The 14,145-nt window shown below is 41.9% G+C and overlaps 1 protein-coding gene across 5 annotated transcripts in view; it reads right to left on the minus strand.

The window, feature by feature from the left end:
• LOC132399855 (nucleolar protein 4-like) overlaps positions 1 to 14,145 on the minus strand; it is a 338,547-nt gene that overhangs the window by 242,085 nt on the left and 82,317 nt on the right. For all 5 annotated transcript variants that reach the window (XM_059980691.1, XM_059980692.1, XM_059980690.1 and 2 more), the window contains one exon: positions 3,902 to 4,037. In XM_059980691.1, coding sequence (XP_059836674.1) covers positions 3,902 to 4,037 — 136 coding nt within the window. The remainder of the gene's footprint in view (positions 1 to 3,901; positions 4,038 to 14,145) is intronic.

The following is a 14,145-nucleotide window of genomic DNA, read 5'->3' on the forward strand; positions in this document are numbered from 1 at the left end:
AAACAGGAAAAGATAACACAGAGATTGAATTGGACTGAAGTAGTTAAAGATGAGGTGTTTAAAAGACTGGAAACATTCAGAGCAGTTAAGTCTGGATAGGATAGAATACATCCTGCTTTGCTGAGGGATGTGAAAATGAAATACCTAAATGAAATATTTAATTTTCTGGCAATAATCATCTATTCATCTGTGGACATAAGAATACGACTGAAGGAATGAAAACACATATCCCCCCCTGTTCAAAGGAATGGAAGAGAATAAAACAATGACTGTGCTACGAGCAGCCACAGAGATAGTTGAATTTCTGACACTATAAAAGTATTTTTTAAGTATTCAGTTTTGGAGAAGAGGAGTGAGAGCCATGAGCAAGACATTTATATATAGGAAAAATGCCAGAGTTAAGAAATAAATTAGTTACAGAAATTTCAGCTGAATTATTAATGGATAAATCTATAAAAAAAAGTGGGAAATATTCTGTTTCTGATCTGAATGTCTTTTAAATAAAATGATTAGAAGTGAATTTTCTAATGCTCTTTTGGATTTGATTGGAATATTACTAAAAATATTCTATTAATTAATTAAAAAGAAACAAGTAAATACAAACTTCAAATGGCTCAATTTAATATCAATAAATATTTAATGTATACAGCCTGAATTCTTACTTTGCAGAAACATCACGGAACAAGAAGCCCCAAAGAATGAATGATAGTCATATCACAACCCCAAAGCTTCAGTTTAAGATTAATTGCAGGAAATTCCCAGAAATCTATTCTCTAAGCCAGAATGACTGTATACTTGAAAAGGATTTGTGAAGGGTAAATCTGGTCTGATCAATCTAGTTGAATCAGGTGGCAAGGTTACTAAGCATTGTGGTTAGACAAGGGCTTATTCACATTCTGCAGACTTTCAGAAGGCAATTGCTACAGCTTGGCATGGGAAGTTATCATGAAAGCAGAAAATAAGTGAAATTTGAAGATAACCCTGTAGGTGGTAACTGGATGAGAGATCAGTTACAGAACGTCAGGGTAAAGGCTTACTTCATTGGGATGTTTAGCAATTCACTTGACTATCCTCATGCTGGTGCAGCCTAGATGCAGTTTTAATCATGCCTCTACGTAGAAATGTCTTTTCATTGGACAAGGGTACCTTATACAGCATGTAAAGCAGAGGAAGTCCTGACAAATTATCAAGTTAGTGCGGCTGCCAGCATTTCAAAGCACTAATTCACAGACTTCATGTGATTTTCTTCACTAAACCACAACATTGGTTCAAGCACGTGGCTGGTCAGCTCTATTAAACAGCAGAAAAAACTGTAAATTGGAGAGAATGTACCACCTCAACCCAGTCCACCACCTGTTTCAGAATCAGAATCAGAATCAGGTTTATTATCAATGCCACGTGTTGGAAAATATGTTTACTTAGCAGCAGCAGTTCAATACAATACTTGAAAGTATAGAAAGAAAAATAAATAAATTTACGAGGTGTGTGTGTTAAGTAGTTAGATTAAGAATAGTGCAAAACAGAAATAATATAAAAGCAAGAGTGAGGTAGTGTTCAAAGGTTTAATGTCCATTTAGGAAATGGACGACAGAGGGGAAGAAGCTGCTCTCATGTCATAATCTCAAGGAGTTCATGGAGGAGATGGAGAAGAGGAAGGGAGATCCTTTATTCCAGGGGACAAGGAGATCAAAATAAAGACTACAAAAAAAAACTGACAATAGAACAACAAATTCTGGCCACAAACAAGTCAGAAAATGTGCAGGAATTCAGCAGGCCAGGCAGCATCTGCGGGAAAGAGTAAACAGTCAACATTTCGGGCCAAGACACTTCATCAGGACTGGGAAAAAATGACGAGGTCAGAAAAAGAAGGTGGGGGGAGAGGACTGAGAAGTACAAGGTAGCAGGTGATAGTGAAACCGGGAGGGGGAGGGCTGAAGTAAAGAGTTGAGAAGTCAATTGGTGAAAGAGATAAAGGGCTGGAGAAAAGGGAGTCTTTAGTTTACCAGGAAGGATGGGTGGCTGTGGTAGCAGATCTGAGATAGCACATGGTCGAAGAGTCAGAGGGTAGTTCTGGCACTCTCAGGTTCCAGTACCATACAGGCTGAAATGATCATGTTAGAAGGGTGTATTTCCCGTAGAAACACATCCAAGACTAGAAGGCCGGAAACAAACAGCCAACATGCTAGAACCAAGAAGGACAGGCTGGATAACCACATTATCCTAGGGGTTTTAGACGAAGGGATAAGGGTTATAATGTAAAGGATAATAGGAAAGTACAAAGTGACATTGGCAGAATGTATGAACGAGGTAGATGGAGTGCAGTATAACGAGGCATTGTATTGGATTGAGAAGGGTAAACTGGAATATTTCTTTAAGTATGAAAGTTCAGGACCTGTTGAACAAGCAAGGGAGTGAGGTCTCCATACAGAGAAATCAATCATATCCAGAGCACAAGAACAAAAGCTAAACTAATGGTCTATTGAAATAGCAAAACACACAATGCTGGTGGAACACAGCAGGCCAGGCAGCATCTATAGGAAGAAGTGCTGTCGACGTTTCGGGCCGAGACCCTTCAACAGGCCTGCTGTGTTCCACCAGTATTTTGTGTGTGTTGCTGTTTGAATTTCCAGCATCTGCAGATTTCCTCGTGTTTGGTCTATTGAAATGTTGGGCTTTAGCACAACTGGTATATTTCACCAACATATTGCAAAATTATATGATTTGTATTTCTTTTGCAAATTTCTATAATCTCTGCAACCTGAGAAAACAGAAAATTAGCGACAAAATGAAATACAACTTCACGAAAGAGCTGACTTTTTTCAAAATTACGCACTATACTTATTACAGAAGAGATATCCTATTAGTAATCTTACTCTGATTTCACTTTAGAATTCCCGGTAGGTAAATAAAAACATGGTAAACAGTAGAAAGTGACAAAAACTTGTACACCCTTGCTGCCTTTTTAGCCTCTGATCTTCTTGGATATGTACATCCATTGGCTATTCACAGAAATCCAAAAGCTGCATCACCATTTGATGACTTAGAACTAACATGGAGTTTTAACATGCTAAAAGAAGAATGCTGATAGTGCATGAGACCGGAAATGCAAAACAAAAAAATGGAAGCTACCTTTATTGAGACAGTCTTGCTTATTATTGTTATTTTCACAAGTGAAGCACCTTATACAAAAGTATTTTGTACAATGAAGCACATGAGCAGTGCAGTCCAATCATAATAAAGAAACCTTTTGGCTGTGGTAAACTTAGTTAATATGGACTATGCCCACCTCTTTGAAAATAAGTTCAGTTAGTATCTTATTGATTATTCAGTTATTATTGTATCTTATTTATCATATCATGTTATAGCTTATTCAATTATCAAATTAGCCCTGCGCTTCTCATTATTGTTGGACTGTCTCTCTTTGATCATGTGACTTGAATGCTCTCATGGGCACCCCCCACTCAGTCACATTGCCTCAAGGATCATTCAGTCACATGTTTGAGCATCTACTCTACCACAACATTCTTCCAAAGTCATCCTATCTACTTGAAAGAGCTTCACAAAAATTGCCTGCCAAGTTACCTTACATTAGAACAGTATTACATTGTGATAACTGAGGAATCCTGCACATAAATTCAATTTCACGTTTGCTTAAATATCTTGTCAATTCAGATGAAAACATTCATAGATGCATAATTGATAGCCAGAGTACTGGGAAAACATCCCACTCTTTGTTTTAGAATAGTCCCATAGGGTTCATCCACTTGAGAAGAGAGATGACTTCAGTTTCTTATTTCTTTTTGAAAACACTTAAAAATAGTATACACTTCAATTGACTGGCCCCAAAGTCAGTCACATTATTCCCAGTTTGCTTGATTTTATTTTTCAAGAAGGGACTTACCATCTTCTTGGTTATGTAGATTCTGAGGGCTGTGCATTTTCTCTTCTTGACTGGGGCTGGGGTTCACAAACTGGTCAGCTGAAATCCATGTGGTGTCACTCATGTCAAAATCATCACTGCTCACTGAACTTTCATCCTACAAAAGAAAATGTATTCACAATTATCAACATCTGTTGATTTAGTCCAGCTGCATTTCATTGAATACCGTCAGTGTTAATGATATTGCCAAGTGTGCACAATAATTACTAACGTGTATACTTTTATGAAAAATGGAAAATAATTATTAAGAATATGAGTTCATGCTGTTCCTTAGTAACTATAGCCAGAAGCAAGTGCACATTCCAAAAACAAAGCTACAAAGAGACCCGACACAACCTGCTCATCAAGGGAGTACAGAGCCTTTGGAAGACACGGGTTTCCATGGAAATTGAGTTTCCGAAATGATGTCCAGTCATTTGATAGAAAATTATATAAAGGCCAAGCATTCGGAGGACACACCACAATCAACAGCACACTGACGATGTCTCCTTGCATGGTGTTGAAAGGTTTGCAAGTAAAATGCTAAGATTGGAGAAAATTTAACCCAACCAGAGTAGAGAGCTTTCAAACAGATGTCCCCTTGGTGAAAGACTAAAAAGGTATTTCAGAGAGTGCAAAAGATTTGAGAGAAGAGCATCTTTGTGAACGAATATTTCTTTGACTAGAAAAAGGCAACCTTTCTATGATGTGCAGGTATGCCATTCTGGAGGAGTCATCCACATAGATTTGGGTAACAAATTGTTCCACAGATGGACACAATGTGAACAAATCCAATCATCCCTCACTTTATAGTTAACTAAAGCTATGTGGTGGCTGTCCGCATGCTAGGAGAGGCCTGTCCCTATCTCACTGAGGTATGAGGCCACTGGCTATCTTCACTGAAACTATAATGCATTTCAGCATTTCAAATTATATGAATTGTAGCATTTTACCACAAACATTGCCAATAATAAGCATTCACCTCCCCCAGGTTTTCATATTTTATTCTTTTACAACATTAAATCACAGTGGATTTAATTTGGCTTTTTTTGACACTGATCAACAGAAAAAAGAAACTTTTTCGTGTCAAAGTGAAAACAGATTTCAACAAAGTGATCTAAATTAATTAAAAATATAAAACACAAAATAGTTGATTGCACAAGTATTCATCCCCTTTAATATGGCACTCTAAATTAGTGGTAGCCAACCCATCGATTGTGATCGACTGGTCGATCTTAGAGACTTACCCAGTAGATCCCGAAAAAAAATGAAAAATAAATACACAAATACCTTTGAGAGATTGTTTCCCGGTTGCGGGGTTTTAGTTCCGTTCTTTCTGCCCAGTGCGCATGTGTGTAGCTCCCCCGCCACACACTACACAGTGTACTTCAGTGGTCCCCAACCACTGGAAATGATATGATTTGCCAATATGAAACGATATGAGTCAGCTGCACCTTTCCTCATTCCCTGCCATGCCCACTGTTGAACTTGAATGCACGTGAGATCATCAGTTGCCTAAACACAGTAATACCCTCGTGCCAAGGATCACTGGTTGGCCTCGGGTAACTGGAAGCCTCATGTGGCTGGCGAGAAGTGCTGTTACTATTGGACTGGAGCACAGAAAGATGAACACCACCCCTAAACCTGTTCAGCACACCGATTATTCATGGGGAACCCGGTTCTAAAACATTCGCAGATGACCTAATTTGGGCTCAGGGTAAGCTACCTCGCTGCGATCTACTGAAAGTCATCCCTCGAGACAAACTTTTGTCAGCTGATAGATCCTACAGGGGGGTGAGCAGGCGCCCTGTCGCATTCCCCGCTCGGTTGCTCTCTCCGGACTGCGACCGCCATGGCCCCTGCACGGGGACCTTCGGTCCTGACCTTGTCCTCCCACCCCACCAACGACCAGCCACACCTGGCCGAGGCGCCTGGCGGCGGGCAGGCGGGAGCTTGTCTGATGAGGCAATGAAGCCCTTAAAGCTGCTTCGGTACCCTGAATCCAAGCACCCTGCACTGAAAGACAAACCCGTTGAGTTTTTTTAGCAAAAAAAAACATGAGCAAGTGGACAGAAGCTAAGTGCTGAGAACCGCATAAACTAAATTGCAGAATAGACTGGACATAAGGAACCTGCTTCGAGTATCACTGTATTCTGTTCATGTTTAACACCCCCCACCCCCGACCCCCGTCGGCCGGTCCGCAAGAATATTGTCAATATTAAACCAGTCTGCGGTGCAAAAAAGGGTGGTGACCCCTGGTGTACATACATCATTTCTACTTCCAAGTTGTGGGGCTTTACTTCCAGTCTTTTCTGCCTGGTGTGCAGCAATGTGACTAACTGATTTAGGAGGGTCAATCTTGCCTTTCACTAAGGCCGAGGTAGGGGATCTTGGGCTTAAAAAGGTTGGTGACCACTACACTAAATCATCACTGGTACAGCTAATTGGTTTTAGAAGTCACGTAACTAATTAAATGGAGATCTGTTTTTAGAGACCTGTGTGCAGTCAAGGTGTTTCAATTGATTGTAGTTAAAATACACTTGTACCTGGAAGGTCCAACTGCAGGTGAGTCAGAATCCTGGCAAAAATTACACCAAATTACACCAAGCAAATCCGCGAAAAGGTTATTTAAAAGCATGTCAGAAAACGGATACAAGTCACTGAATATCTCTTGGAGTACAGTTAAGTCAATCATCAAGAAATGGAAGATTGCTGAACCTCTGGCTAGGATCTTTATGTCTTCGTTGTCCATGCGAATGGTACTGGAGGATTGAAGGGAGGCGAATGTTGTCCCTGATGCACCATCAATAACTCACTCTGAGACGTAAGGTGAGATATCAGCTTTTATTGACTGGAAGAAGGAACAAGCAGTGAGTGACCACCATACTACATCCTGGAGACTGAGGCCGAGCATCAGGCCTTGATCGCCTTTATACAGGGGTCTGTGGGAGGAGCCACAGGAGCAGTCAGCAGGGGGCGTGTCCAGACAGGTATATGTAGTTCACCACAGTCCCCTTGTTCAAAAAAGGTAATAGGGATAGTCCAGGTAATTATAGACCAGTGAGCCTTACGTCTGTGGTGGGAAAGCTGTTGGAAAAGATTCTTAGAGATAGGATCTATGGGCATTTAGAGAATCATGGTCTGATCAGGGACAGTCAGCATGGTTTTGTGAAGGGCAGATCGTGCTTAACAAGCCTGATAGAGTTCTTTGAGGAGGTGACCAGGCATATCGATGAGGGTAGTGCAGTGGATGTGATCTACATGGATTTTAGTAAGGCATTTGACAAGGTTCCACACGGTAGGCTTATTCAGAAAGTCAGAAGGCATGGGATCCAGGGAAGTTTGCCCAGCTGGATTCAGAATTGGTTTGCCTGCAGAAGGCAAAGGGTCGTGGTGGAGGGAGTACATTCAGATTGGAGGGTTGTGACTAGTGGTGTCCCACAAGGATCTGTTCTGGGACCTCTACTTTTTGTGATTTTTATTAACGACCTGGATGTGGGGTTAGAAGGGTGGGTTGGCAAGTTTGCAGATGACACAAAGGTTGTTGGTGTTGTAGACAATGTACAAGATTGTCAAAGATTGCAGAGAGACATTGATAGGATGCAGAAGTGGGCTGAGAAGTGGCAGGTGGAGTTCAACCCGGAGAAGCATGAGGTGGTACACTTTGGAAGGGCAAACTCCAAGGCAGAGTATAAAGTAAATGGCAGGATACTTGGTAGTGTGGAAGAGCAGAGGGATCTGGGGGTACATGTCCACAGATCCCTGAAAGTTGCCTCACAGGTAGATAGGGTAGTTAAGAAAGCTTATGGGGTGTTAGCTTTCACAAGTCGAGGGATAGAGTTTAAAAGACGCGATGTAATGTTGCAGCTCTATAAAACTCTAGTTAGACCACATTTGGAGTACTGTGTCCAGTTCTGGTCGCCTCAGTATAGGAAGGATATGGAAGCATTGGAAAGGGTAGAGATGCTGCCTGGTTTAGAGAGTATGGATTATGATCAGAGATTAAGGGAGCTAGGGCTTTACTCTTTGGAGAGAAGGAGGATGAGAGGAGACATAATAGAGGTGTACAAGATATCAAGAGGAATAGACAGAGTGGACAGCCAGCGCCTCTTCCCCAGGGCACCACTGCCCAGTACAAGAGGACATGGCTTTAAGGTCAGGGGAGGGAAGTTCAAGGGGGATATTAGAGGAAGGTTTTTCACTCAGAGAGTGGTTGGTGCATGGAATGCACTGCCTGAGTCAGTGGTGGAGGCAGATACACTAGTGAAGTTTAAGAGACTACTAGACAGGTATATGGAGGAATTTAAGGTAGGGGGTTATAGGGGAGGCAGGGTTTGAGGGTTGGCACAACATTGTGGGCCGAAGGGCCTGTACTGTGCTGTACTGTTCTATGTTCTATGTTAATATGGCACAGCTGTAAATCTGCCCAGAGCTGCCTATCCTCTAAAACTGAGTGACCATGCAAGAAGGGGACTAGTGAGGGAGGCCACCAAGAGACCTGTGACAACTCTGGAGGAGTTACAAGCTTCAGTGGCTGAGATCGAAGAGAATACACATACAACAAATATTGCCCAGGTGCTTCACAAGTTGCAGCTTTATGGGAAAATGGCAAAGAAAAAGCTACTGTGGGAAAAACTCACGAAATTTCAGCTAGAGTTTGCAAGAAGGCATGTGAGAAACTCTGAAGTCAGCTGGCAGAAGGTTCTATGGTCTGAAGAGAGCAAAATTGAGATTTTGGGCTATCAGACTAAACACAATGTTTGGCATAAGCCAAATATCACACATCATCAAATACACACCATCTCTACCGTGAAGCATAGTGGTGGATAAATCCTGTTGTGGGGATGCTTCACGGCAGCAGGCCCGGGAAGACATGTGAAAGTAGTGGGTAAAATGAATGCAGCAAAATACAGTGAAATCCTGGAGGAAATCCTGATGCAGTCTGCAAAAGAACTGCGACTTGGGAGAAAATTTGTTTTCCAGCAAGACAACGATCCCAAGCATAAAGCCAAAGATACACAAGAACTGTTTAAAAACAGCAAAATTAATGTCCTAGGGTGGCCAGTTAAAAGTCCAGACCTCACTACAATTGAGAACTTGTGGCTGGACTTGAAAAGGATTCACTCACCATCCCCGTACAATCTAACAGAGCTTAAGCAGTTTTGTAAAGAAGAATAGGGAAAAATTCCAATGACCAGATGTGCAAAGCAGATAGAGACTGATCCACACAGACTCAAGGCTGTAACTGCTGCCAAAGGTGCACCTACTAAATACTGACTTGAAGGGGTTGAATACTTAAGCAATCAATAATTTTGTGTTTTATATTTGCAATTAATTTAGATCACTTTGAGGGGGTCTGTTTTCATTTTGACATGAGTCTTTCTGTTGCTCAAAAAAACCAAACTAAATCCACTGTGATTCAATGTTAGAATAGAAAGATATAGAAAACCTACAGCACAATACAGGCCCTTTGGTCCACAAAGCTGTGCCAATCGTGTCCTTAACTTAGAAATTACCTAGGGTTACCCATTACCTTCTATTTTTCTAAGCTCCATGTACTTATCCATGAGTCTCTTAAAAGTCCCTATTGTATCCGCCTCCACCACCGTTGCCGGCAGCCCATTCCATACACTCACCACTCTCTGCATAAAAAACTTATCCCTGACATCTCCTCTGTACCTACAAACTGTACTTCCAAGCACTTTAAAATTGTGCACTCTCATGCTAGCCATTTCAGCCCAGGGAAAAAGCCTCTGACTATCCACATGATCAATGCCTCTCATCATCTTATACACATCTATCAGGTCACCTCTCATCCTCCATCACTCCAAGGAGAAAAGGCCAAGTTCACTCAACCTATTCTCAAAAGGCATGTTCCCCAATCCAGGCAAAATCCTTGTAAATCTCTTCTGCACTCTTTCTATGGTTTCCACATCCTTCCTGTAGTGAGGCGATCAGATCTGAGCACAGTACTCCAAAGTGGGGTCCAACCAGGGTCCTATATAGCTGCAACATTACCTCTCAGCTCCTAAACTCAATCCCATGATTGATGAAAGCCAATGCACTGTATGCTTTCTTAACCACAGAGTCAACTTGCGCAGCAGCTTTGAGTGTCCTATGGACTCGGACGCCAAGATCCCTCTGATCTTCCACACTGCCAAGAGTCTTACCATTAATACTATATATTGCCATCATATTTGAATATTCTGCCATCATATTCGAATGTTGTAAAACAATAAAACAATCTTGTAAAACAATAAAACATGTACACTTCTGGGGGGGGGGTGAATACTTTTTATAGGTACTGTAAATTTAATATTAAAAATAGAACAGAGGGAGGAAAGATTGTATTCATCAATCATGTGTATATCTATAGCTTTCTTTGTAGATCCTTGACTTTTTCTCCCCTGCATTTAACAAAAGAGCTTGTTTTGAATCTATTATTTGTTAGATTAGAAAGATCTTGAAAGTGAATATTTATACATGCTAACATTTTTTTCTTTAACTATGTCCTCAAACTATGTTTCAGTTAGCAAGAAATTGCTCATTTTTGTACTTTCTCTTACGGTATGGGACATTTTAGAGGAAATAAACCATATCTCTGTTCCAAGAAGCAAATCTCCAAATGCACATAGTGAAAAAATAGGAATTATTGCACCTCCAGTCATTCAGCAAATCTTAAAAGTGCATTACAATTTACAACAATAATTCAATTCATTTTCTTTATTCCCGCTTTTCTGTGTAGGTTATGCTACAAATTAATATCCTATGTAAAACCTTTTCTCATAGTAAGCTAGAAAGGCTTAAAGCATCTTCAAATAAATGTTGCACTCTGTTAATTCTCATGGATATAATTATTTTTTTGAATCAGGAGTGAGAGAGGAGGCAACTCTCAAGTCCATCAGTGAGATTTTAAAAAGGAGCATTGGTGGGCTTTCAGTGTTTTCTGACAGCTCAGTTAAAGAGTAATTCATTAACAAGGACAAATAAAAATAAGGTAGGGCCAAAAGGAGTGGCCATTGTGTGAGTGGACCAGTGTTAGAGTGCGCTGGCTTTGGCAAGAACAGGCTTGGGCTAAGCACGTATCTGGTATGTTTCTTCTTTTTCATTCTTCATCTATTAGCACATAGTTAGAGCAATAAGGATGGCTCCAGGGGCTATGTTATGTTAATTGTTTGTTATGTGTGAATTATGAGAGACCTCCAGACTGGCAAATAACCACATCTGCACCAAGCACACTGAGCTGCAGCTCCTTAGAAAGCATGCTAAGGACCTGAAGCTGCAGCTCAATGACCTTCTGGTCATAGGGGAAACTGAGTGGGTGACATGGTAACTACGGGGGGGTAGTCATCCCTAAGTTTCAGGAGGCAGGTATCTGGGTGACTCTCAGGAGGGGGGAAAGAAACAAGCAGCCAGCGCAGAGTACCCCTGTGGCTGTTCCCCTCAATAATAAGTATACTGCATTAGATAATGTTGGGCGAAGGGGAAATGACCTATCAGGTGGAAGCTGCAATGACCAGGGCTCTAGCACTGCGTCTGGCACTGTGGCTCAGAAGGAATAAGGGATTCCATATTGAGATGAGTAGACATGAAATTCCATGGATCAATAGAGACACCGGAAGGTATGCTGCATCCCAGGTACCAGGGTCAGGGACAACTTGGATTGGGTCTCTGGCATTCTAAGAGGGGAGGGTGAGCAGCCAGAAGACTTGGTACTTAATGGTTCCAATGTCATGGGTAGGAAAAGTCAGGAAATTCTGAAGAGAGAATTTTGGATGCTAGATAGAAAGCCATAAAGCAGGACCACCAAGGTAATAATCTTTGAATTGCTGCTTATGTCACATGCAAGTGAGGGTAAGAGTAGTATTATATGGCAGATGAATGTGTGGCTGAGGTATTGGTGCAGGGGGCAAGGGTTTAAATTTCTGTATCATTGGGATCTCTTCTGGGGAAGGTATGACCTGAACAAAAGGCAAGTGTAACACCTGAACCGGGACGGTGGGATGGGGGGGGGGGGGCAGGGCAGCAATATCCTTACAGGCCTGTGTTTCTTCAGATACATAAAGTGTAAAAGAGGGGCAAGAGTGGATATCGGCCTGCTGGAAAAATGATGCTGGAGAGGCAGCAGGGGGATCAAGGAAATGGAGGATGAACTGAATAAGTATTTTGTATCAGTCTTCACAGTGGTAGACTAGCAATATGTTGGAAGTTCCAGGTGTAAGGAGTCATGAAGTGTGTGAAAGTTCCATTACTAGAGAGAAGGTTCTTGGGAAACCGAAAGATCTGAAGGTAGATAAATCACCTGGACCAGATAGTGTACACATCATGGTTTTGAAAGAGCTGACTTAAGAGATTGTGGAGGCATTTGAAATGATCTTTCAAGAATCACTAGATTCTGGAATAGTTCCAGAAAACTGGAACATTACAAATGTCATTCCGGATTGGATGAAACCCCGCCTTGTTGAGCAGCCGCCTGATGCGGAGCTGCCGGATTGTTGGCCGGTGGTCACCGGGGTGACGGTGATCGGGAGGCGGCGCCATGCAGCTGGCGGCGACGCTTCTTCAGTTTGCGGTGTGGGCGGGTGAGGGGCTGGTTTGGGAATTGGGGTGTATTGCCCGTGATATTCCTCTCCGGTCTGTCCCTGTATCAGTTCCACTCACACCAGCCCTTCCCCACTCCCACCGCAACTTCATCCATCTCGCCCAGACTCACTGACCCCATTTACTCGGGACATCTTCCCTCCAATTTCCCAAAGCTTCTGGTGTCCCAGCCCCACACAACCCGCTTCTACCTTCCGCCCAAAAAAAAAAAAAAATAAAAACAAATGTCATTCCACTCTTCAAGAATGGAGAGAGGCAGAAGAAAGGAATTTATAGGCCAGTTAATCTGACCTCAGTGGTTGGCGTGATATTGGAGTCAATCGTTAAGGATGGATTTTCGGGATACTTGAAGGCACATGATAAAATAGGCCATAGTCAGCATGGTTTCCTCAAGGAAATATCTTGCCTGACAAATATGTTGGATCTTTGAAGAAATAACAAGCAAGATAGACAAAGGAGAATCATTTGGTGTTGGCTACTTGGATTTTCAGGCCTCTGACAAAGTGCCACACGTGAGGCAGCTTAACAAGCTTACGAGCCCATGGTATTACAGGAAATATTCCAGCATGGATAAAGCAGTGGCTGATTGGCAGGAACAAGGAGTTGGAATAAAGTGAGCTTTTTTTGGTTGGCTGCCATGACTAGTGGTGTTCCACAGGGGTCTGTGTAGGGATCGATTCTTTTTGTGTCATATGTCAATGATTTGGATAATGGAATTGATGGCTTTATTGCAAAGTTGGGAGACGATACAAAGATAGGTGGGGAGCAGGTAGTTTTGAGGAAATAAGGAGGCTACAGAAGGACTTAGTCAAATTAAGAGAATGGGCAAAGAAGTGGCAGATGGAATATGGTATTGGGAAGTGTGTGGTCATGCACTTTGGTAGAAGAAATTAATGTAGATTACTTTCCAAATGGAGAGAAAATACAGAAATCTGAGGCGCAAAGGTATTTGGGAGTCCTTGTGCAGGATTCCCTAAAGGTTAATTTACAGGTTGAATCTGCAGTAAGGAAGGCAAATATGATGTTAGAATTCATTTCAAGAGGACTAAAATATAAAAGCAAGGGTGTAATGTTGTAACTTTATAAAGCACCAAAGAGGCCTCACATGGAGTATTGTGAGCAGGTTTGGGCCCCTTGTTTTTGAAAGGATGTGCTGAAATTGGAGAGGGTTCAAAGGGAGTTCACAAAAATGATTCCAGGATTAAACGGCTTGCCAGCTGAAGAGCAGTTAACGGCTTGGGCCACATTCACTGCAATTTAGAAGAAAGAGAAGTGACCTAATTGAAACCTATTGAATGGTGAAAGGACTTGATAGAGTGGATGAGGAAAGGAAGTTTCCTATGATGGGATTGTTGAAGACCAGAAGACACAACCTCAAAATAGAGGGGTGTCCTTTTAGAATGGCAATGAGGAAGAATTACTTTAACCAGAGAGTGGTGAATCTGTGGAATTCTTTGCCACTGGCAGCTGTGGAGATCAAGCCTTTATGTATATTTAAGGCAGAGGTTGATAGATTCTTAGTTGGTTAGGGCATGAAGGGATACAGGGAGAAGACAGGAGATTGGGGCCTGAGAGGATACGTGAATCAGCCATGATGGAATGGTGGAGGAGACTCAATGGGCCAA

This window comes from Hypanus sabinus, chromosome 9, assembly GCF_030144855.1.
Source record: "Hypanus sabinus isolate sHypSab1 chromosome 9, sHypSab1.hap1, whole genome shotgun sequence".
Lineage (NCBI taxonomy): Eukaryota > Metazoa > Chordata > Chondrichthyes > Myliobatiformes > Dasyatidae > Hypanus > Hypanus sabinus.